General features: G+C 32.9%; 1 protein-coding gene across 1 annotated transcript; it reads left to right on the top strand.

The window, feature by feature from the left end:
* The first annotated feature begins 5,509 nt into the window (after positions 1–5,509).
* LOC119833330 (antitrypsin-like) lies at positions 5,510–23,526 on the top strand. Its single transcript, XM_038357316.1, has 8 exons — positions 5,510–5,542; positions 19,451–19,594; positions 20,304–20,498; positions 21,228–21,331; positions 21,769–21,832; positions 22,104–22,313; positions 22,541–22,694; positions 23,375–23,526. The coding sequence occupies exons 1-8, from the start codon at positions 5,510–5,512 to the stop codon at positions 23,524–23,526; spliced, it is 1,056 nt and encodes a 351-aa protein (XP_038213244.1).
* The last annotated feature ends 2,348 nt before the right edge of the window (positions 23,527–25,874 follow it).

Raw genomic sequence — 25,874 nt, 5'->3', positions numbered from 1 at the left:
TGACAGATTCGAAATTCAAATGTAATATTTTTTTATAATTAAGTGTAACAGTATTTATGGCCAGACTAAGTATAAATGGAATTGTAAAGATGTGAATTTAAAAATATTGCATCGTTTATTGTCCACTGTACATTTTTTATTCAATTTCATTTAGTTACTTTTGCTGTAATAATGTAAGTTAGACTATTGCCATTTCTTCACGCCTAAACTACTGTACCGATTTGGATAAAATTTGGTACTGGTATAGTTCGAGACCCTAGTCTTTCTGGGATTTTCTTGCAAAAAGATAGTTTTTATCCCATCCTACTATCCTACATCATACAAATACTACGGAAACTAAGCACAATCTAACCCGGGCACCGTCGGCATTTTCCTTTGACCATGCAGGTGAAGACGGGGCGAAGGATACTAGTAAAATAGATAATGCTGGGCTGAATATGATAACTTCTATAGATTCAATGAATGAGTTTGTTGTAATTGTTTTTAGTAATTGTTACAGAAATTATGGGAAATCGATTCTGATACGTAATCCATTTTTTTATTTTTTAACTTTCGTGTGGTCATATTTAAATTTGGTCTAGTTTTTGTAAAAAAGTCATGTGAACGATATATTCCTTATTTTATTGCGAAACTAAAAATAAAACGGTTTTCTATACGTTGTTTCTAATAATTATATTACTCGGTTTTAGTGTTACTTAATATAAGAATAAAATGGGGCTATATGAAATTATGTATACAATCCAGAAAATTATATGATATTATTGCATTTTAAGTGTCTAAAATATGAAGAAACGACGTATAATAATTTTCTTGCGTTTGATTTTACGCGAGTATTATACATGTAGAAATTAAAAACTTTTTAACGGATTTTAAACGCGATTTATTCATTGTATTATTAACCCGACGTTTCGAACACTTTACAGCGAGCGTGGTCACGGGGAAACATGTCGGTTTTTAATTTCTAGACGTATAATAATTTTGAGTTTACAGATTTTTCGTTAATGTCATAAATGTGAATACATCATACTACTATATATAACTTTTAGTATATAGGGTACATTATTCGCATTTAATTAATATTCGGTTTTATGAATGAATTGTTGAAATCAAAATCTTCCTTATTATTAGTTCGTTCGGACTAACAATTCCTTTTTTTTTTTTTGTTATTTTTAATTAAGTATTTGTAAATATGTATCATAATATTAGGGAAATAATGTTTTCATTTTTAAAAAAAGCATCGGTTCCCAAAACTTCTAGTTAATAATCTTATTCACTACGTTAAATATTATCTTCAATTGCGTGTTTCATTTGTTAAACTTTGAAGTATTTATTTTTATTAAAAAACAAAAATAGTATTAATATGAAAATTATTAAAACTATTTTTGAGGTTTCTAGAATAATACCAACACTTCATTGTATGTATAGACATAATAGAAAAAAAAACTAAATTAATTATTAAACGTATTTTGTGTATTAGAAATAAAAAAATAGAGAACGCTCAGTTAAAGTTATGGTTAAGTTAAGTTCACTTACCACTAGAAAGTTGCGTCGTAACTAATCACGATACACTACAAAGTCTACACAGAGAAGTTTGAAAACCTACCCTACACTACGATACATGCAACTACACTATTTCACAACCAACTGAGTTAGCTTTAGACCTTAACCTAAACCTAAAATATAGTATTGATATCGCGGTTCAAAATCAGAAATTTTTTAGTGGAAAACTTTTTTCGATTTTTTTATAAAAAGTACTGAACGCGTCCTGCCCGGTTCGACGACGGTTTGGTACTGAGCTATCAGACACGGTAATGCCTGATAGCAGCCTAGTGCATGTAGCGTATAGCCTAGTGCATACAGCGGCGTGTAATTTTACGCTTAACGGGCTCCCGTGGACGGAGTTAAAAGTTTTCGAAATGAAATTTAAATGCTATTCGGACGTTTAAATTTGAGCTTTATAATTGATATTATATGAATAAAACTTTTTATTATTATTTTATAGATCTTCTATATTAGTACAGTATAAAAAGCGTAGCGGTTCGCTACGCGCCTACGGATGCGTCGCTACGGCGTAGGCGAACAATGATATTACTTAGAATGTATTTTACTGGGCTTCATAAAACCTTTGTAAGCAACTTAATATAAATTCTTTATAAAGGCTATGTTATAATATAAAGCAAACAGTGTAATTATGACTGGTTTCTTTTTCTATATTTAGAAGTTATTTTATACCATTCCCATTTATGCATGAGAATTAAGTTTAAATAAACCAATTTTAATAATTCAAAGAACATTTATAAATTAAGTTACAACTCTCCAATAATTCTACACTAAAATACTGTTAATAAAAAACAATTTAACGGCCATTTTCTGTTTCATTTAAGTATAAATCAAACTATAAAAGCTCCAATTTCTACAAGCTTTTTTACGATCCTTCCAAAATTCTTTTCAAACGTAAAGACCCACTAAATACAAAGCCTCACATTCCAATTGGGAAACAAAACTAAGTTGAACGCGAGTCTGAAATCAAACTTCACCGTTATTGGTTTCTGCATGGCCAACCAAAGAAATTGACGAAACGCTCCAAAGAGACAAAGGCCCATGATTTTAGAACTGTAAGAGTTGATGTAACTATTCTTTGCGAGACCTTATTGTTATTTTGAACTAGAAAACTTTGAATCATATAAAAGTCTGGATAGTCTGAATGTAAGAAACAACGAAAAATAACTCTAGAAAATATTTCGAATTGATTTATTTGGATCTTATATATAATTTTTATAATGCCTTTTTACAGAAAGAAATAAGATAATATACACTGTCTATTTATAATATTATACTTCTCGCCTGGCATGTATTTTTTACCATTTATGTTGCTATGATCTAATATGTTTATTACGTATTTATTAATTCAATTTTTATTTATTTAATTAGCAACAAGTCCAAAATATTTCACTTTTACTCAATAAATTCATTCATTCAGTTGTCATTGCATACGTTTTCTTTGTGCTCACGTTTAGACGACACCGTATGTATAAAAAAATGCAATTTTTATTTGTTGGTTATTTCGCTTAAATCTTTTAAAGCGTGGCAAAATTGTATTTATGTCACAGAGAAAAATAAAAACAGCAAAGCAATGTTAACCTCCATAGAAATCTGAAAACGTTCAACGTCTCTTACATTCACATGAAGGCCGGAAAGGCCATCGTTTTGCGAGTACAAAGCGTGATTGCCAACCGCGCCATCTCTCGGCGGAAATGTGAAGCTCTTAGCCGCTGATTGAAGATGCCTCTACACTATTGCGTGCTGTGAAAGGCAGCGCATTGTAAATTGTAACGCTCGTGTTTTGAACATTTTTGATAAGAGTATATTTTGGAAGGATTGTGTGGATACTTGCTTTAGGTACTTACATCCACTACATCTACAGACATTGTTTTATTTGGGACTTGTTTGGAATTTTCTTAAATTTTTTCAATCTATTTATCTTAAGAAAATGGTAAACATGAATATTTAGATAATTATATTAGTAACATTATCACATATGTTATGATTTTTTTTTTATGTCACAGTCGGCAATGGAGCTGGCGGGTCGCCTGATGGTAAGCGCTACCACCGCCCATGAACATTTGTAGAGGCATAAGGTCTATTACAGACCTTACGCCTCCACAAATGGATTGCCGACTTTTCGGGAAGGAAAGGAAGGAATAAAGGAAAGGAAGGAATAAAGGAAAGGACTGGGAAGGGTAAGGAAAAGGATGTGGGCCTCCGGCTCCCCCACTCACCGAACGAAACACAGCAGAATGCTATTTCACGCCGGTCTTCTGTGGAGGTGTGGTACTTCCCCGGTGCGAGCTGGCCCAATTCGTGCCGAAGCGTGCTCGACTACCACATTTCTTAAATATTTTCAATATCTAATGAAAATTGTATATATAAGTAACATTATCACATATAATACGATATCTTACATATCGTACTTCAATGACATATGACTTTGTTTTGTTTCTTGGTCCTCGGGGTTCTAAGCTCACATAAACTCTATGTTTATTACACAAAATGCACAAACCATTGAAGCCAACTAAAAATAGAAACATCTGTAATGATCATTATGTGTCAACTGAAAAGGAAGCTAACTTAAATCTTTTTTATAATCTTAGTTTCGAAACATAAACGTTACTTCTTAATTAAGATTATTGATTCGTTTGAATGACCTCACAAGATGATGCAGAATTGGTCCCTTATCATAGTTGTGGCATGCAGTATTTAGTATGCGAATTTTCTACCCGAATATTTTATTTAAGTTTAAAATAATACAACCGCGCAGTTAAACATGAAAGAATAAAACCCCAGGGCACATCATCGAATAAAACATAAACAAATGTAAACTGGCTTTACATCCTAACTCGTGTTTACAAAAATCGCCCGGGACCATCTCATACAATTTGCTATGCAAATGCGTTGTCCGCTATCTTGTCCTTGTGGGTACGTCGCTTAAGTGTATTACTACAGTGTGTACATAGCTTTATGTACATTTAATTATGTTTGTTGTATAGTGCTTTTTAGTTTTTTATTTGCTTAAATAAATTTTTAGCGGTTCTTTTACTATGTTTAATGATGAATGAAATGTTTTAATGTAATTATTTTTCAACAAAATCTAAACGGCCTGTCAATTGTCTGAATTAGACGATTTTAAGAATTGATAACACGAGAGGTACAAGCTTTGAAAAATAACAAAATTGATTCACTCGCTCGAAAGTTAGCCAAAAATATACAATGGAATTGATAACCTCGATAATTTTTTTGAATCCAGTTTAATATAGTTTGTATGGTACAATATTTTTATATCACTATCTATAACTGATCAAAAAACTTGTTTACGCAACCTTAAATGTTGTTCAAATTTTTATTCTAAACTGATATACCAAGAATTGATTCTATGTTTGTTTGGTACGAGCTCTTTTCGAAAGCATCATTTTTACCAAGTATCTATGATTGTATGATATTCAATTTTTTAACCCTGACACAATCGAAAACAGAGTACGCTTTTATTAAAACAATAAAAGATGTCTCCAATAGCACCTTAAAACCCAAAATATAGCATGTAGTCTTATACATCTAAAGCATCTACTTGTAAGAGCGATATCAATCTACGAACAGCCTACGAAAGCGCCCGACTCGTGTATACAAACTTTAAAACAATTTACATGGAATATATATTTACAAGGCACGGACGAACGCAAAGGCTCGATTTCCATAACTAATTAGATTGGGGACGAACTTGGCTTGCAGGTGCCGCGGGCTCCCAACTTGCTGGTGATACAGGTGCACTGCCGGGTCTATCTGGTTATCATTGTCAAGTCTATGGTTCTAGCGGCCATTCCTTGCAATGAATGCGTTGCAAGTGCAGGTGGATATGTTGTTAGATAACAGGCCCGTACTGAAATTGTAGTAATATTATTTTTAGTTATGTTTTAATCAGTCGACAATACATCTTCGGATATCTCGATGAATGGCAATGAATTCGATGAAGGACGATGAATTCGCTCAGGTACCTTACAGGCGATCCACACGCTCCTTCGCCACTCTTATATACAAAGTTTTGTGGATTAATTTTTTTGTACAAGGTACCTTACATTGATGATTCGTCTAGAAAAATTATTCAAGGATTATTTTAAGAACCATGTTGTAGCTTTATGCTACTTACTGAACTGACTTGATTAATTTATGTGTAAAACTTTGTTGAAGCAAAGAAAATATCGTATGTATAGTGTATACTGTTAAATCCTATTTAAGCCTTAAACGTAATCAGAAAATTTTTATAGGTTATACACTATTTGAAAACAGAAACATAGTTTATAACAATTTTCTGAAAAATTAAAAAGATATAAAAGACGATTATTTTGAAAAGAAATAATTATATATATTTTTTTTATACTATTCTTTAATTATTATTTATTTAAAAACACAAAACATCGCTAGCGAAGCCAGTTTGCTCAACAGCACTGGATAAATGCAGATAATACATAAAATAACAATAAAAATAAAGCGTAATCGAGCGAAAACGTAATTGAAGTAATATAACTCGGTCACCGTTAATGCCGGCCTCATAGTATCAATATAAGCGAATCCCGGTGGATTTGCTAATAGCATTACTAATGGTATAATCTCTATTGAAGCTAATATTCGTAATTTTGTTTGCAGCTATTCAGAGCTGGATTAATTTGAACGATTTTTAAATAAAGTTTAACAAAGCATTTAATAATATAAAATACAATAGGTAGTTTTGTATTACGAATTTTTACATTTAATCCTGTTGTATAATCACAGTTATGCAATAAATGTGAATTTTATGTTTGTTTATATGTCTGGTTAGTAGGTAAATTGGTAAACAATCTACATTTGGATTAAATTTGCTATATTAGCAGAGAGCCCAGTGCAATATCTAAGATTAACAAAATAAAGGAGAATGTTGATATATAAGTTGATTCGATATATTAGTGAATGTGTGCGATTTTATGATATTATTTTTTATATTTGGAGCTAGTTAAAGGCTTCAGAGTGACATAAACTACTCTTACATTTTTTTATTCCCTTTGATTACTAGGGCGAAGCCGCTGGTAGAAAGCTAGTAATTGTATAAGAAAATGATTAATTTAGAGTCAAATTCCATAATAAGATAAAACTAATTAAAAGCATTTCTATAAAAAAATATACATAACATTTACAGAGGGATATGTCTATATATAAGTGGAGCCTGGTGCTCCTTCCTGAGTTATTATCAACCTTCTGTAGTCTACGACCAAGTCATTGTTAGTCTCAAACAAATAAAGTTAAAACCACCTTTTACAACAAACACGCTCTATAAATAAGATACAAAAAAAAATTCCTATAATTTTTTTTAAAAATACTCGTCAATAACCGCTAGTACTTTTGTGAAGGTGTCCTTCAAAACATAGAACATTTAAACACATTACAAAAATACTACTATCATACTTCCTACTAATATTATAAATGCGAAAGTTTGTAAGGATGTATGTGTGTTTGTTGGTCTTTCACGCAATAGCTACTGAACCGATTGCAATCAAATTTGGTACGTAGACATACAAGCTATTTTTTATTCCGATATTCCTACGGGATACGGACTTACGCGGGTGAAGCCGCGGGGCGCAGCTAGTAAAATATAAATCTTTGTTAAAATACCCATTGAAGTATACCTATATATAATATATATACTTCAATGGGTATTTTAAATTTATTAATAAGTATTTTAATAAATATACCCATGATACCCCCCGTAGTTGGTAAAGGTGTGCTTCAAAATAACGAACATTTAAACCAATATCAAAACTACTCGTTCTGGACTGCGAGTACGCAAGCCCAGATGTCATTACTGAAGCAATTCAATTTCACCGATGGCCAGTGTAATGTTGATGAGGGACGGTTATTATTATCGTTTTCAACCTTATTTCTAATGATATACCTTCTGTTTTCGAGAAATACATCGATGAATTTTGATGATAGGATTCAAGTCTTTTATATATAACTGAGATTTATTTGAAATCCATTTAGCTCGTGGATATGAAAACATCTATAGAATTTTATTGTTTTCATAGTAGAAGGAATTTAACGATAATGAATAAAATTATTTTGGAATGATTTTAATCATCACGTAGACATTAATTAATAGTAGTAGTAATAATATAAAGCTGAACAGTTTGTTGAATCGTTCAGTAACTATTGATCTGACGTGGGTGAAACCGCGGGGCAAAGTAGATAGATTATAATATTTATAAGCCAGTCATATAGTAAGGTTAGTCAGGTTCGCTATATCAATAAATATGAGTATACATTTAAAATTTTTATCGATCTGGAACCTGTGCTTCACTTTCAAAGTAAAATATAATGCGCATATTATTGTATATTTTCAATTAAAATCACAATTAATGTAGGAATCGATCACGCAATTACAATTTGCACCAACTCGCACCGGGGAAGTGTTTCGTACAATGAATGAGGGAACCGGAGGCCCGCTGCCTTTTCCTCAAACTTTCTGGTCTATTCATTCTCTCCCGTCGCCAATCCTTTCCTTATCCCTTATCCCATAAGCGGGCAGCGCATTTACAAATTTTTATGGAAGGTGGTGATCGCTTACCATAAGGCGAACCACCAGTTCATTGCCCATTGCTATGACATAAAAAAAACCGAATTGTCAAATTCAGTAATATTTGAACCAATATTTCAAAGAAGCAAATAACAATCATACTAAATGCGACATAAAACACATTCGAATCTACGCAACGCGTAAAGATATTCCGAAGCTATTTACCACCGGTGCTGAATAATTATTCCCCATATGTAAATGCGAACAAGAAATTCCTTGCATGGTAAAATTTTATTGTAATCAGTCGCGATAAGCCAGACGGTGGCGCTGCTCTGCTATCACACGCTACCAAGTATCCTTGACGTAGACTGTTCTAATTTGTACTCATTAGGTTACCCTGGCTTCACATGGGCTTGTTCACACACTTCACTAATATTATAAATGTGAAAGTTTGGTTGTCAACGCTGAGACTCCTGAACGAATTTTGATATACAGACTAGGTATGAGCTGACTAGGGTGATAGGATGCTTTTTATCCCGAATAAATGCTCCTTTGGGATAAAACAGGATCTTGAGATCCAGGTGGAGCCGGGACGATCGTCTAGTAGGTAAAATCTCGTCAAAAAATTCGTTATATTATGTTCTTTCATGCAGTGAAAGGATTAACTCAGTCGTTTAAAAATATCTAAACCTTTTGAGAACCAACTGGAAAATCGCATCAAGATTATCGTATCCAATATAAGTCCATTTTACGTAGGCTGTTCTAAATAGTTGTTTAGCATACTAGTTTACCCTGGCTTTACTCGGGTTTTGAGCGAGGACAATAACAGAACTTGAATGCTTTCGCTTTAGAAAATTATCCTTACTTACATCATAAATACGAATTTGTGTGTCTTTCTTTTACGTCGCAATGGAGCTATACGATATCATCTTTATGTCTGGATATAGTTATATTCAGACACAATAGAGTAACACAGACTACAGAGAAACATCTTAATTTCATAGGAATATCCTTTGACTATACAAACGAAGCTGTATAACTATATAGTAAAAATAAGATATTTCAGACAGCTGTCATTTTTATCTCGTCTGTCATGCGGAGAATTCTATAATAAGTTAAAACTAATATTACAAAATACTAACTGACCCGGCATACGCTGTTCTGCCTTACTCTTATCATTTAGGGGTATTAAAAATAGATGCTGTCCGATTCTTAGACCTACCCGATATGAGCACAAAAATTCATAAAAACGGTCCAGTTTCGGAGGAACGAGGTATGGGAACGAACATTGTGACACGAGAGTTTTATACATTAGATGATTTTATTATTACATAATTTTGATACGGATTTCTTTATAAATATAAAAAAAAATTAAAATTAAAAATTCTTTATTACTTTAAGATAGACATAAAAATCACAAGTAATACGCACGTGTCCAAGGTTCTTAAAGATAAAAGTTAATTTACGAATGTGAATTCATTGGATAGTACTAGGCAGTGCTTGTCCTGCGGGACCATAAAAGAGTAACATTAATAATTATAAAATATCAGTTATATTATAAATTATATAAATAGGTACACATCACACAAATTCTAGAAAATACTTTCTAGTGATCCCTAAACACTACCTCAATCACCTAATTAACAGCCTATCCAACTCCGGAAGCGAAATAAAACCAAAAGTGACGGAAGCGACAATTCACGCGTTAACACAACATTGCAGTGACCGCGCCAGGGTCAGAGAGACCTCCAATTTGTTATGTAAATGCATCTTTTGTGCGACGCCGGGCTACCTCTGTATGTATATTCCTTCCCTTGAATTTTACAGGTAATTTAACATGTTACTAAGGCTTGCTTTATTTCTGCGTGCGGGATTAGTTTAACATATTGTCGTGAATCTTAACTGTCTATAATCTAGTTGAGATTATGTTGCATTATTTTGAACTAGTTTTTCACCGGTGGCTTGGCCGGCGTAGTTAATTTGGCGTGAAGGAGAGACATACAGACAGAGTTACTTTCAAATTTATATATTGGTGAGTTAGCACGTGTAAGTGCCATAATAACTATTTCCTATCATCCATCGCTTCGAGGCATATTAAAATCTTCAAAACGCTAAATGAAACCAAAAAGCGAATTCGTAAAATCAGTATCGTTAACAAAATATGGACATTTCGTATCAAAACTGGCGCAAAATATCTGCAGTAATTCCGGGGTAATAAAATGAAAACGTGGAAGTCCATAACTATTAACGCTCGGCTAACAATCAGGCCCAATCAATATTCATTACAATGTATTGAATCGTTCGATAGTGGAGCAATGATGCAATCATTGATTTCGTACCTGCAGAGGGAGGCAGTGAGCGCTGTGAATATGCAGATTGGTTGGCACGGCCGGCTAACTGGTCATTGTGTAGGCAATGAGGGTGCCTGGATAAACGGCTGGAGATAACGTTAAGATTCTATGTGAAAGTACTTTATTAACGCCAATCAAGGGCTGTTTTTGGTTTGGTTAGTAGCGTTTTGGGTAGCAAATATAACATTTAAAACGTAAATTTAAATTTATCTGAGGAGTAAGAGGTAAATTATATAATACTACATTTTTAATCAACACTCGTATATCGAAACAACCTACAAAAAGATTGAAATTTTCAGCTACTAAACTATGATAAAGAAATGAATATATTCGAAGTAAAGGCTTCCATGAACACTAAGCCTCAGATTACATAGTAGGAGAATTTACGTTTCTAGGTTGTATGATTTAAAAAAAAAATCTACCAAAACCAATTGAAGATTGTTTTCTGTTTTCTTTTCGATAAATGAACTTCGAAACGAAAAATAGTTTTTTTTATCTAATTTGTTAAAAAAACGCCCGGGTAACCTCACAGATTTTGAATGAACTATTTATTAAAACATAATAACAATAAAATTTAAATACTCTTAAAATCGAAGTACAAATCTTTTGTTAACGTTATCCATTCAATTTCTTTTTGAAATAAATATTTTATAATTAACTAAATCATTGGATATTATTAAATTTCATTAACAAGGACTATTAAATACCTCCTTAATATTTTTGATTTTTCATCGAGCAGTGAGTATATTGAATTCCACATTCACCATACAATTACACTTGTGCAAATAATAAGAAATACCACAAAACCGTTAGTAAATTTAAACCGAAAGGCGGTCCAATATCCGTCTACATTATTATCGACACGTCATCACAACTCATGTGCGAAAGCATTGTAGGTATTTTCACTTTTGACATTTGATTTATTGTATAAATATTGTAATTTACGGGTCGTTTTGAAATTATTTTACAGGAAATCGTGAATTTTACGCCTTAATAAGTCTGTTGAGTAATTTCAACATAATATACTAAAGAACTACGTATCAAAGAAATAAATTTTCATAAGATGCAATCACAATTTGTATTAAAGTTGGATTATTTTCAGTTGTATTTTTAATTATTAATATGTGATTTAAAGCGCTATCAAATTTTTATTTGGAAATTAATTCGAATGAAAGTAAATTTTATATAAGTATTCAAATAACATATCACATACTTGACTCGTATTATAAAAATTACAAAACTATTTAAAGTAATACTAATTTGATTTATGCATTTAATTTATATTCTTATTAAAAAAAAATAGCGAGATTTTACAGTTGTTTTTTGTGCAAATAATGTCGATACAAGCAAATTTAAGTTGATAATTTTGAGTTGGTTTTCGATCAAAATTCAAATGAAAACTCGCCATTAATTTTAGGTAGATAAAAATTTACCTGGTAGTTTACCAAGTAATTTACCAAGAATCGTAAATTTATCTTTCCATTGAAAGTTATAGCCCCAAAACCAGAAGCAATGACAATAGACAGAGATCTTCAGTCGGCTAATAAATATTGATATGTCTAAACCAATTCAAAGAAGTTTAACATTCCACTCAAAGAAATGAATCTTGGCGGGATTTTTGTGAATTCAAATCGTGAGTTTATTTGCTACTTTTCATTCATCATGTAAATTGTTTGAAACTCCTCGAAAGCCAAATACGCGTGAAATTATTCGCCGAAAGTCTTTTTAATTTCTCGAGAAGTATTTAATGCAAATATCTCCTGATGTAAATTTTAATCGCTTAATTAAGATGCAAATGTGCTGTTTTACTCGTTCCTCGGTTTTGCGTCATAATATTAATTTCCATTACCTGATTTAGATCTTTCGTGCTTTGTTATGGATTAGAGACGGTTTTGTATTGTATTCCTTCGTCACTAATATTATAAATGTGTTTGTTTGTTTGATCGTCTTTCCGATTTTTATGTTTGAAGACGGTTAAGAGGCCAGAATGTGACATAGGATACTTTATACCGCAGTGAAAGATCACGTTCTGATAGGAATTTCCTTTTACTGCGCAAAATCAAGTATTCTTAGATTCTTTATTATAAAAAAATATAATATAAAAACAATAAATAAATTTAGTTTGTGTGTTGGTGTCAGTTATAAGGTCGCATTATGTTCGTTATTTGCCTCGCCATAGCCCCACTATTCGCACGAATGTATAATGCGGTATTACCATGTTATACTAAAGTCTATTTTAGGCAAAACTTTATCGACATCCACTACTAATTCAATATTTTTCAATATTCCATTTTGCTTAATACTAGCCGCACCCCCCGGTTCAACCTGGGGTAAAAATTAAATATACCTAGAAATAACGCAGCCTCCTTATTGTAAAAGAAAATTATAATCGGCTCAGCAGTTGTTTCAAAACATACACATATCACGCACAGTCTGTCAAAAACATTAGAAATACACTACTTTTTCTCTCTCATATATGCTAGTTTAATTTTATTTAAATGAATAGTCATAACATAAACCATTAAAGTCTCCCCTTCTCATCTGTCGCCGTGATTCTTTTGCCGCCATTCCCGCGGCTCGTGCTGTAATTGAAACAATTTTTTCTAGCAACGATATCATTATTATTACACTCATCATTTATTCGTAATAAATCCATTTAATTTTCATATTTAAATGTGATTCTTTAATACGGTTGGCGCATCTTCGGTGTATTTATTTCAGTTGATATTATTTATCTTGTATAATTGTTCTTCTTTTATTTCTGTACTTCACTAACTCTTACATTAGTTCAGTACTGTTGGACAAACCTAGGTTTATGTGGGAAATTTACCTGGTTTTTTCCCTTTAGATCTCGTTCCCCTAGCATTTCCAGGATAAAAACTATATGATGCCCTTACTCGGGTTACAAACCTACGTTATACTTTTCAAATTTTTTAATATAAACGGACAAACAACAAAGCTTCTTTCGCATTTAGAATATTGATAGGGATATAAGATATAAATAGACTCCTTACTTTTTGCTTAATAACATCTACATAATGTTTAAACCTCACGGCCAGTATCGTATTCTTTTAAAAAGCTTTATTCTATTTCAAAGTAAAAGTATTCCCATGTATCGTAGAATATTATTCAAGATAAGTGTTACGTGAAGACATTAAAACTGTGGAGCCGCTCACTTTAAATTAATAACGTCGTGACTATTATATTTTGTCCTTTATATACCTGAGTGAGCTGTCTTTTTGTATTTATATTTTTTAATACATTATAGCTAACTTATTAGCATTAGCCTGCGTTTTTGTTGTTGTATTATCCTATCAAAAACACAACATTGTATTTATACTATAAGAAACCAAATAATTTAATCCTTGTAACATATTTTTATATATCTAAACTGTAGTTTAGATTTAGAAAAGCTGCGAAGTAAGAGTGTAGGCGTCATACAAAATTAAATTACTTTACAAAATTAAACTGATAGATGCGTAATATCATTTAAAAAAGGATAAATACGTATATATATAACACTAAGTTATGAAAAAAATTATAATAGAAAGCATGTTCTATCACAACGTAATTAGGTCCAAAATAAAATAGAGTGCAAAAAACAAATCGCCCGCTCAATATACTTAGATAAAGACGCCATTCGAGCGAAAAGATACGTATAAAGAATTTTCAAAGGCAAGAGAAATCCTCCGATTTATTGTCCAAGATTGTCCAATAGACAACCGAGCTAAATAAACAGTGTTTGTAAAATATTGCCGCAACTGTTAGAGGGCAGGAAATTTTGCCAATATATCTGGTTTCTTTATTCGGTTTGTTGGTGAAAAAATCATTAATTACTATATCAAACATATAATAGATTTTTTAATTTATCTAGCTCCACACCTTAACTCAAATTTTATTTGAAATAATCTATACCATAATATTATAAAACTGAAGGGTTTGAACGCAGTAATCTCAGGACTACTGGTCCGATTTAAAAAATTCTTTCAGTGTTAGATAGCCCATTTATTGAGTAAGGCTATAGGCTATATATATACCATGGGCGAAGCCGGGGCGGACCGATAGTAACATAAACAATAACCAAGCACATGAAGTACTAAAAACTATTTAATTCGAGGTGCATACATAAAACATCTGTAATACTTGGCCAGCGAAGTAGTCACATTAAGGCAGCCTGTTTCCCTGCAGAGGTCAAATATAGAGTGAAGACCCGTGTCCCATGTATGGCGCAGATGATATACATCTGTTTTACTGCTCGATTTTCTTTAAGGACAAGTAGATGATCAGCTTTCTATATCCTGCCAGACCGAGCCATTTTGTGCGTCCCACAGGATCGAACCCAGGACTCCTCGGTTCAATGCTCACGCGTAAACAAACGAAGTGGTCAAGATCAAATATGGGCTGATAAACATTACTTTGAACATTAGTCAGTAAAACCCTTTACAATCCAGTATAAAAACGTTATAATAATTTCCAAAAATATCCAATTCTAGAATACGTTCTCACAGTACCGTCAGACTGTGAAATATATTGAAATTCAAATAGTCCGGCTTGTGTGATAATGCAAAGCCTATTGCTACTGTATAGCAATGAGCGCTAAGAGGATTCCAGATTTTCTCCCGAATTGCGAGTTAAAAGAACTTTGTTTATGTACTGTTACGATTTGGGCGCGAATTCGTATGAAAAATTCAACGCTAGTTGTATGTAGGTGTAGTTCGTCGTTCTAATTAAGAAGATGTGAACATTTTATAGAAATTGCAATTTATTCCAAAACATTCTAGAAGATGTGATAATGAGTGCCGAAATCCTAGTAACATAAAAGCTTTGTTTATAACATTATATTTTCACGGTAGTGTTGTTGGTTCATTCTAGCTAAAACACCTTTCAATCAAACATTCTAATAATTTTCACACCTAAAAAATATTATAATTAACTTACACCAATTCAACTGCAAAAGTTTCTCATTATTTCCGTTAATCATTAAAGACATCTTAATATAACTATAAACACTAGCTGATCTTATCAATAAGACAACTCCGTATCTATCATATTCGTATAAGGTGATAAATAAGCAATACTCGTATGTTCAATCAAGGCTATGTATGGCATGTACCGCCCAAGCCAAGTCCAATCAATCGTGCCTGTAAAAAGTAAAAGACAGACGATAACCCGGTCCAGTGCTAATAAGTTTGCTCATACTCACCGTTAGATTGCTCCAATTTGCCTCTAAATTTTGCAATCTCCCTTTCTATGTTTCGATGGATCTGGGACAGTATGGACCTTTGGACTTTGCCTCTAACGTTAACAAAGTTTTGTAGTTAGTTTTTCCTTGATTTATGTTCTAAATTATTGCATAATGAATTCAATAAGTGTTGCAAATATTACAAAATGAAACTAAAAGTATAATCAGTTTAATTTCTTCAGAAAACATTTAAAATAATGTAGAAAAGTTCAACAAAAAAACATGTGATTCAAGCATACGTGCATATGCGATGTGCGGTGTCAGGCAATCGACGGAACCCGCGCCAACAATATTAGAATAATTGATTAACTAAACCCAAAGAGAAGTAATCGCTATTCAGCATTTTACTAAGGCCTGTTACAAGGCTGCGACTAACGATTTATTGCGTGTAGGCAGCCTTAATTTTACACTTAATGATCGTAAATCAATTCGTAAAGTGTAACACTGCTTCATTATATCTTACCTCTTCACTTGCCTTTTTTACAAACATTTTTTCTCATTTCAATCATCAATCTAGCATAAATCTATGTCACATTTTATGCGCTGTATTTCCCTCAAAGACGAACTCAATAACATTATATTATCTAACCTTAAATAACTAGTTTATTACATTCATGTTACGTATTCTCGCTAGATTGCAAATACGCAATTCCCGGTGAGTAAATTCAAAAAATTAAAATTTATTACATGCCAGGTCTTGCGTGTGCATACATCCTAAAACGCTGCCGTGCCGAGAAAAATGATTTATAAAACCCTGCTTAGCTGCTGTCTCCTTCGCTCGAGCAGTATATGTATAGCTTCGTCCTTTTCCTTTCGACTCCAATTTCACGCTGAATGCCTTTAGGACCTCCGTGGTAATACTGCTATTGATTAAGATGGCTGAATATTCATTCAATTACATGCTAGTGAATTTTCTGATGAATTTTCCCGTTAATTTATTAGTGTTTGTTTATCTTATTAACGCTTTCGTTGTTACGTTTGGACTAACGAGTGCTAATTTTTCACAAATGCTGGTCACACAGCATATTTTCTCATCATAATATAAGATATTAGTGGTCTGCCCCGGCTTCGCCTGTGGTACATATATAGTCTATAATCTTCTTCAATAAATGGGCTATTTAACTATATTTCAAATTGGACCAGTAGTTCCTGAGATTTGCGCGCTCAAACAAACAAACAAACAAGCTCTACAGCTTCATGATATTTGTATAGATTAGCAAATTAAATCAGTATCGTCCGAGCATTGCGAATAAATGTATATACTTTCCTGTGTAATTTATAGTACTTTTTATCACATTTTGTCTAATTTGATGCTTTTACAATCGACATAAAATAAATATATATTTTAAAATTAAAACTTTATGAACGAATATGCACTCTGACTTGAACACTCAGCATTCAGTTTTCATTTATCATATTTTAAACTATATATGTAAATGCCTTTTCAAATTCAAACTCCAGCAATTATTTACAGACTTCTTATAGAAGACTACTTTTGAATCGTCATAACATACTTTTACATGTCAACCGTCTTATATATTATATGTCATTCGCTTTTAAAATTAAAAACAAAGAAAGTTGCTTGATATTAACAAAATTTGTAATCAACCTAAATATGTATCTAAATACGAATAAAATATTATCATTGAAAGACTATGTAAATGTTCTACGATACTATTATCTGAATTATTAACCAAAACCCGCAATAATCTTCTCCCAATACCGCGATTCCATAAAAACGCTCCCAAAATTACCCATCCAATGTTTCCCTATTTCCAGTGCATCGAGATAGTGTTGAAGCGATAATGTTACCCAAGTCTCCGATCGCTTTGACGACTGAATCAAATAAGTCTCGGAGAATAGTAATAAAATTGAATTGAGCGCCTGCCCAGATGTAGCTACGGATTTATCGCTTGACAAAACCTGGGGCGCACCGAAATGTCGCTTTTTTATAGATTAAAATGTATGAGACGAAATTCGCAATTGATGAGGTCGAAATAAGTTTTGTTCCGACTTATAAACGATTATATTAGTAAAAGTGAGACCCAATGCAATTATAGCTGGCAGGCTCTCTACTGAATGTGATTAAAGACTACTATACACATCTTTCATCAGGAAATATGTGGGTGTGTGGATGTTCCTTCATGTTCTGATGTTTTCAAAAAACAAATCGGATGTGGATGAAAATTTTACACAGTGACAGTTACACAGTGTAGATATGTATACAGAATACTCTTAGCTTGCTATCATACGAATGAAGGAATTGGGCCAGCTCACGCAGAGGAAGCAACCACAACCGCTCAGAAGATCGGCGTGAAATAGGAGTATGCAACCACTTTCGTTAAATGTTTGGGGAAGACGGAAGACCACATTTTTTCCTCAACCATCCTCATCAATCCTTTCCTTAATCCTCTGTCCAGTCAAGTCCATTTGCAATCTATTTCGTAAACATACGTTTAAGGGTTGTGCTGGTCGCTGACCATCAGACGACCCTTCAATTCCTTTGCTTTATTACATAAAAACAACACAAACCCACTGTGTCACAATCCTTAAGTTAGTCGCGCGCTCGCTTACACATTCGCCGAGCTGCATCCAATATGTTTCCAAGATATTGTCTTTAACAACTCCATTATCGATAGATTGTGCCTCACCTACTGTATAAATTCTTCATCTATGAATATTGTTAACATATTTCAGTGCCCATTCTTGACTTAGGAAGACTTTTATAAGATACTTGCTGCGCCCCGCGGTTTCACCCGCGTAAGTCCGTATCCCGTAAGAATATCGAGATAAAAAGTTGCCTATATGTTATACCAGTTATCCAGCTGTCTACGTACCAAATTTCATTGCAATCGGTTCACTAGTTTTTGCGTGAAAGAGTAACAAACATGCATTCACATACATCTTTCCTAATAAACTTTCGCATTTATAATATTAGTAGGATAGGAAGTAGGATTCTGCGTGAAGTGTGTCTATACATGGATTCGTTTAAAGAATTGTACTAAATGCACTGAATATCTACATAACGCTTCCTTTATACGAGTATGTTATTGAACATAACTAGTCAATTATCAAAACAGCTCAGTTGTTTTTCCATAAAAGAGGAATAATTGCATGAAGTTTCCCTCTTTTTGAAATGTACCATCAACATCAATAACAATAAAACAATAATAGAATATTGTGCAGTACATTTTTCCAAGAATTTCTACTTTTACGATATGAATATTTCGATTTGATCAGGCATTTTCATTTCGTGAGTGGATATTATGTTGGTTTTAATTAAATGTATGGATTTCATTTACATCAGTGGGCTTAATTTTAAATTTTTAATAAATATAATATTTCGCGTTTTCCAGTGGGTATTATATTTTGCCTGCCTGTATCAAAATGCATTATTATTGATGGAATTAGAAAAAAATTGGCTGCAGTAAGCATTCTTCTTTATTATTGTCTAAACTAATATTATAAAGAGGAATCATTGGGGTTTCTGTATGTATGTTTGTAATGTTATCACACAAAAATTGCTAGGACAATTTCAAAAATTATTTCCCCATTATTAAGCACCTTTACTGAGCTACATAAGTCGGGGATTCATATTGCATAGGACCGTTATTCCTGTTAATATTTTATCTTAAAAGTTATCTCTTTGCATTTTGCATTCTCCATTTAAAGATTGCATTAGAAAAGTATGAGAACTATGACGTTCTTAATAAAATTAATTAATTATTTTTATGGGTTTAAAAGTGAGTTTTTCTTCTTCAGGATTATTTACAGTCGCATTTCAATACCAGCGCAGTTGTATCGACTTTGAGTCTACGGCTATCTCTGTGCAAGATAGCAAACTTCGCCCAAGGAGGTGTTAAACACGAACTTTTATCTATTCTAGGTTATAAAAAGACGAATGAGGTAAACCACAATTTTACGAATTCGTTATTAAATCGATGTGATTGTGTTTTTTTCCAAATAAGGTCTTTAGTCGATTTGTTTAAAGTACAATTTAAATTGACTGAAAAACCTTAGTGCACGGTTTTCTTGTTCCCTAAGTACAAATAAACAATAGTGTCAAATATTATTTAAGATATAGAAGTCCTATTAAACTAGTACGTACCTAATGTGAACGAAATAATTAACATCATCATCAGCCCATATATGTTCCCACTGCTGGGACACAGGCCTTCTATGAGGGTTCAGGCCATAATCCACCACGCTGGCCAAGTGCGGGTTGGCAGATGCCACATGTCGTCGAACTTTTAATTCTTGGACATGCCGATTTCCTCACGATGTTTTCCTTCACCGTTTAATCAGTGGTGATGTTATCCACATGCGCAGATAAATTGAAAAATCAATTTATTTCCTGCACGCTCGCCCGGTCTCGAACCCCGACTTATCGATTTTGAAATCCGAGGTTCTCACCACTGAGCCACCACTGCTTTTTATAAATAATTAACACGCTTACCTAATAGGTTTGTATGTAAACCCAGTTATGACCCACGTTAAATAAACAGATTTATCTCATGATTCTTATTAGATTCACAAAATTTCACAAAATCTCTTTTTTAACTATTCATATTATTATTTTCCCACAAAACTGTGCTTAGATTAATTATTTTTCCAGATAAAACCAAGTTATGAAGATCTAGAAGAACTACTGAACACGTTGAAAAGCATCGATTTCATTTTATTCAACAGGATATTTGTAAACTACACAAATGAGTTTACAAAAACGTTTTTGTCTACTGAATTTGGGGTTCGGGTCGATAAAGTTGGCTTTAAATATTCAGACACTGCGACCTCTTTTATAAATAAATTGGTATGAATCATTTTATTATGTGCAAACATAATTATTCGTTTTTCGTCGTCGTCGTCGTCGTCGTCGTCTTTTCAGCCGTAGGAAGTCCACTGCTGGACAAAGGCCTCCCTCAAAGATTTTCACCACGACCGGTCACTGGCGGCCTGCATCCAGCGGCTCCCAGTCATTCGTTTATTTGTTGTTTTTTAGTTTATATTATTCATTATTAGAGTTCCGTATTCAGATGGTTCACGGGGAACCTATTTCTATAATTTCCATGTCAATCTGTTTGTCTGTCAGTCTGTAAGACTTACAGACAGATAAATGTGTTCATAACATTGTTAATATGTTATGAACCTTTCTATTATATGGTACATAATAATTATATCTTACATATTTTAATAAACATTCCTATTAAATCATTGTAATAAAAGCACCGTCAATATCGTTATTTTAAAGATACATAGGAACAGAAAGCGGGGACTTAAAAAAATACATCGGTTATCTATACAACTGTATTTCTTTATTGCTTTCTCGTAACTAACGACTGGGTGAACTGATTTTGACGACTTCTTTATTTGGAAGGTGGTGCCTCCCAGGTGGTTCCATATGAACCTAGTCTAGTTCTGATAATCAATTGAAAAAATGAAGGCGGTTGTGTTTTATTTTATAGTTATATGCTATGATTTTAATAAACATGAATATAGAAATAATTCATCTATGTAATGTTTTATTGTTTTTTTTATCTAGATCGACGGTGCAACATACAAACGAATAACAGATGTGATAGAAACACGAGATATTCATAATGAGACCTCCTTAATAGCTGTTAACGTCGCCTACCTTAAAGTACGGTATTGAATATATATTTTTTATAATGGGGAAATCCGGCATAGGCACCCACGACCCCCGGGAAAGGGGCCGTGGGTTATTTCGGATTTCTACCGACTAAAACCCAACTGTGTGCCGTCGAGCCATATAAGAGAAGGAGCCACGGGTCGTTGTTGAAATTTATCCGCGACCCCCTCGTTACTATTTCATCTATGAATATTGTTAACACATTTCAGTGCCCATTCTTGACTTTAGAAGACTATTATAAGATACTAGCTGCGCCCCGCGGTATCACCCGCGTAAGTCCGTATCCTGTCGGAATATCGGGATAAAAAGTTGCCTATATGTTATTCCAGTTGTCCAACTGTCTGCGTAACCAATTGCAATTAAATTTGGTACGTAGATAGCTATTGTATAAAGTGAACAAATTCCAAAATAATGTATATACATTTTATTCCAGGTTACCTGGGAAGTCCCGTTTGATTTGCGACAAACGAAGCACTCTAAATTCAGACAGTACAACGGTAAAATAAGCGCCGTACCAATGATGCGTAAAACTGATACCATGCTCTACGTTGACGATGATTTCAATAAAATTAAGGTGTAGTATGTTTAAAATTTGTGCTTTGTATCCCTCGATAAAACTGCATTTCAGAGTTTCAGATTTCCACATACAAACACTCATTTCTCCTCATCAGTTCTCCTCCTCCTGTTCATGGATAGTGGTGATCGTTTACCTTCTGGTAAACTACTGACTCACTTGCCCACTACTATACTACATTAACAAAATTTCAGGTAATTAACATGAAGTTAGCTAGTGCAGGAGCATCAGTGACAATAGTCATACCAATTGACATGGAGAGTCTCAAAGACTTCCTGAACAACTTGGACAAACCAAATTTCTTTAGAAAAATTAAAAGTAGAATGCGCTTCGAGCTTGTCGATATAGAATTACCGAGATTCAAAATAAAGACCGCAATTGAGTGGACGGATTCGTTGAAAAAGGTAATTAATTATAAATTTTTTTTTTTTGATAAACGTCTCTATTATCAACCTGCTTAACTGCCAGTGACAATTTGCTAAAACTCCAAGAGCTTATTAAAAAAATATTAACCTGTTCCTGTGTGTAAGTTTTTTTACTTATTTTTCCTATAACAAAGTTATGGAGATGGACCAAAGAGGTGCTATACAATAAAAAAAGGTAAATAAAATCCAATTAAAACATGTTTCAGATAGGTTTGAAAACTATATTCCTGAAAAATACCACAGACCTCAGTAGCGTATTGAAGGAAACCTCTCAAGACCGACACGTTTACCTGAGCAAAGTGAAACAGAAGAACTTCTTGCAAGTAGACGAAATGGGGGTGCTTCGCCAGGAGCCTCAAGGTATATACTTTTTTATTAAATTGATGCTTATTTTGAACGAACTTACACAACATATGAGCCTAATAAAATTATAAATAAGAATTAACACGTTATCGTCGGCCTAAATTGTATAAAATTCTGATCATTCGCTTGCCTCTATTTAAAATCGGTCAGAAACAATGTGAAATGCATACCTCATCAAGATAGTTCGCCATACTACCGACATAATTGTTTATATTTTAACATTGAAGAGTAGTTGCATGGGACTTAAAACATTGACGATCAATTGTAGAACCTTTAATTAAGATTATCATAAGTAACCCCATATTCAATAATGTAATAATCAAAAATCTGCAATAAATGATTCTTTTAATTACCACAATAACTGAGGAATAAAAACAAAAACTGATCAAAATAATCACTTTCTTCCGTTAAATTTCTTATTAAAAACACAATTTCATCCAAAAGACTAATACCACCAAAAATTGTATCTAAAAGTCTCGTCAGTTACACTCGTGATTATTCCCTTAGAACTTTTAATCCTATCTTTTCAAACTACCTTGGAACATTCCGCATAAAAACAAGCTTATATGTATGAATCATTCATTCATACATAACATTTATTCATGTTTTGAGTTCGTCTGGAATCAAACATTAATGAATGAAAGTATGCATAAATGAAGGATCATGTTTGATTTCAGATGAACTCAAACCGAAACCAGCGGACCAACGCTTCGCGATGTATGCGACAGCTGACAGACCTTTCTACTTCAGTATCAGCTTACATTTCGACAGATCTGATTATTTGAACGTTGAAGACTTATTCAGTGGTATTTATTTTGGGCCGGAATAAAGAAAATTATTAAATCTTTCAACCTCAGATATTATTTTATACAATACGAATCCCTTTTTTGTGTTTGATTTTATTAATTTAGAAATTAAAGACTTTTTATATGTGATTTATTCGAATAAATCGCGTTAAAAAATACTTTAAAATGTCTTTAATTTCTAAACGGATCACTTTTTATTGAATGTGTACATGTAATGTGCATGTGTGAGAGTGCGTCTGTATGCCTCACCAAGACTGCTAAAATGCCTCACTCAGTACATTATATTGAATTATAACTCACTTACTTCACTTGTGCTTAAGAGCTAAATATTTCACTATATCTATGTAAGCATAGAGCATGCATCAATAATTTTTTATGTAATTTTTAATTAATCAACCAAATCAATCATAAAAACATAAAATCAAGGCCGAATTCAAAACTCAAACGACCCTTTTAATGAAAAAGGATTTATTCATGCAAATTTTATACAAAATTAGCTAGACAACGTCCGATCGTAACAAAACGTCGCAGATCGCACAATGACAACTAACTGGGGGCACGTGACCCTGCGTGTGTCTTTACAATAGACTACATGACCCTTTATAGGGCGTAGGGTTGTCACGCAATTATAAAAAAAATTGTTGATATTTTTAATTTTTTTTTTGTTTTTATGATTACAATATAATATTTAAGTGTGAAAAACTTATTTTTAAATTTGAGTCTACGCACGGGCAATTGTTATATAAATACAAAGAAAGAGATTAGATTATTCGTTATATTAACAAAAATAGAAATAGATTCTACTCTTCTTTTTTTCTTAAATAAATGAATATTTAAGTTTGAGTTTATTGAAAATATACATTGTTGGTTGTGTACACACAATCATCGATGTTCATTGTATATTTAATCTAATTTCACAAATATGTGAGTATATCATAATCAAAATTAAATCCCTAGCTTTTATGTAACGTTCTCGTTTCTGAAGTAGACTTCCTCTCTACATCCACGATCGATGTTACCATACATTCTATCGCCACATTGTATTTAAAAATAGCGGGTCCGCCCTGGCTTCGCCCGTGATACATATATAGCCTTCCTCAATAAATGGGCTATCTAAAACTGAAAGAACTTTTCAAAACGGACTAATAGTTCCTGAGATTAGCGCGTTCAAACAAACATCATAAAACCTTCAGCTTTATAATATTAGTATAGAGGATAAATTACTATCACACACATTTTTGTCAACCCTACCAACACGTTTAAAATTACAAGCCATTCGGCCAATTACGTACATTATTTGACTAGAATGAACAGCTTATAGGCATTGGGAGTATGCAGAATGCAACAATTCGTGTCACACACTGATATTTGAGCTCCTAATTATGGTAATGATAGGCCATAGATCGTTATCACGTGCGCAATATATTCTAATAAGAGATTAGAAGAGCTAATATTAGGTTAGTATTAATAATTATCATTTCTCTTCGTATTGTCTCTAACGTGTTTTCTGGATTGAGCTCGAATTTTTGATTAATACATGAATTGATATGTGTATTGTGAAAACAGTGTTAAATTGTATGTATATCTCGCAAATATTTTAATAATGACCTTATAAAGTAAAATATATATATGAATAAATTCAATTTGTGACTTCGTACGTGACGTGTACTTCAAAACTTGTAGGAAATAAAGGCGAGTACCAAACAACATAGAATTGTGTTTGTTAAATATAAAACTAGTTATATCATGCGAAAACAAGAATTGCCGTAATTACATTTGTAGTTTTATTCGTATTACTAGCTGAAGATGATAACTGACAATCTATATATATAAAAATGAATCCCTATTGAAAAATAATCCCTTGGTCACTCCATCGCGCGTTAACGGCTGGACCAATTTAAAAAATTATTTCAAAGTAAATCCGCTAAGTAGCAGTCACTTAGTGACATAGGCTATATATGTACCACGGGCGAAGTTGGGCGAACGTGTAGTACAACGATAAATTAAAATGCCTATACATAATGTTCCTACATACTTATAAATAACTTAAATGTAACCAAAAATTTGTCAGAAAACTTTTTTGCTTTTTGGATTTTTTGCTTTTTTTTTGATCTTATGTTCAGATTTTTTACAGTTCTTACAAACTGTTAGGAACTATAATATTGATAATTAAAGCAGGTAGAGGACCAAAAACCAATTGTCTCTCCAAATAAAACTAAACCACGCATCGAAAGTCTCAATTCAACGTAATAAAGGTAAGTTTATAATAATTCAATAAGTTGGGGTCGAAAATCTTACGGACCGTGACAGGTGGGGTCCCGGGGGTCTCAATTAGTTCCGTACAAATAGCCCTGCAACCGGATTGGCCCGG

The sequence above is a fragment of the Zerene cesonia genome, chromosome 17 (assembly GCF_012273895.1).
Source record: "Zerene cesonia ecotype Mississippi chromosome 17, Zerene_cesonia_1.1, whole genome shotgun sequence".
In the NCBI taxonomy this organism is placed as follows: domain Eukaryota; kingdom Metazoa; phylum Arthropoda; class Insecta; order Lepidoptera; family Pieridae; genus Zerene; species Zerene cesonia.
This window is presented reverse-complemented; position numbering and strand designations above follow the sequence as displayed.

Excerpts from the sequence above, each read along its gene's own strand:
- LOC119833330 (XM_038357316.1), top strand. The coding sequence starts at position 5,510 with ATGAATTCGATGAAGGACGATGAATTCGCTCAG. Across the intron at positions 19,595-20,303 it reads GTTATAAAAAGACGAATGAG|ATAAAACCAAGTTATGAAGA; the intron begins GTAAACCACAAT and ends TTATTTTTCCAG. Across the intron at positions 22,695-23,374 it reads GCTTCGCCAGGAGCCTCAAG|ATGAACTCAAACCGAAACCA; the intron begins GTATATACTTTT and ends GTTTGATTTCAG.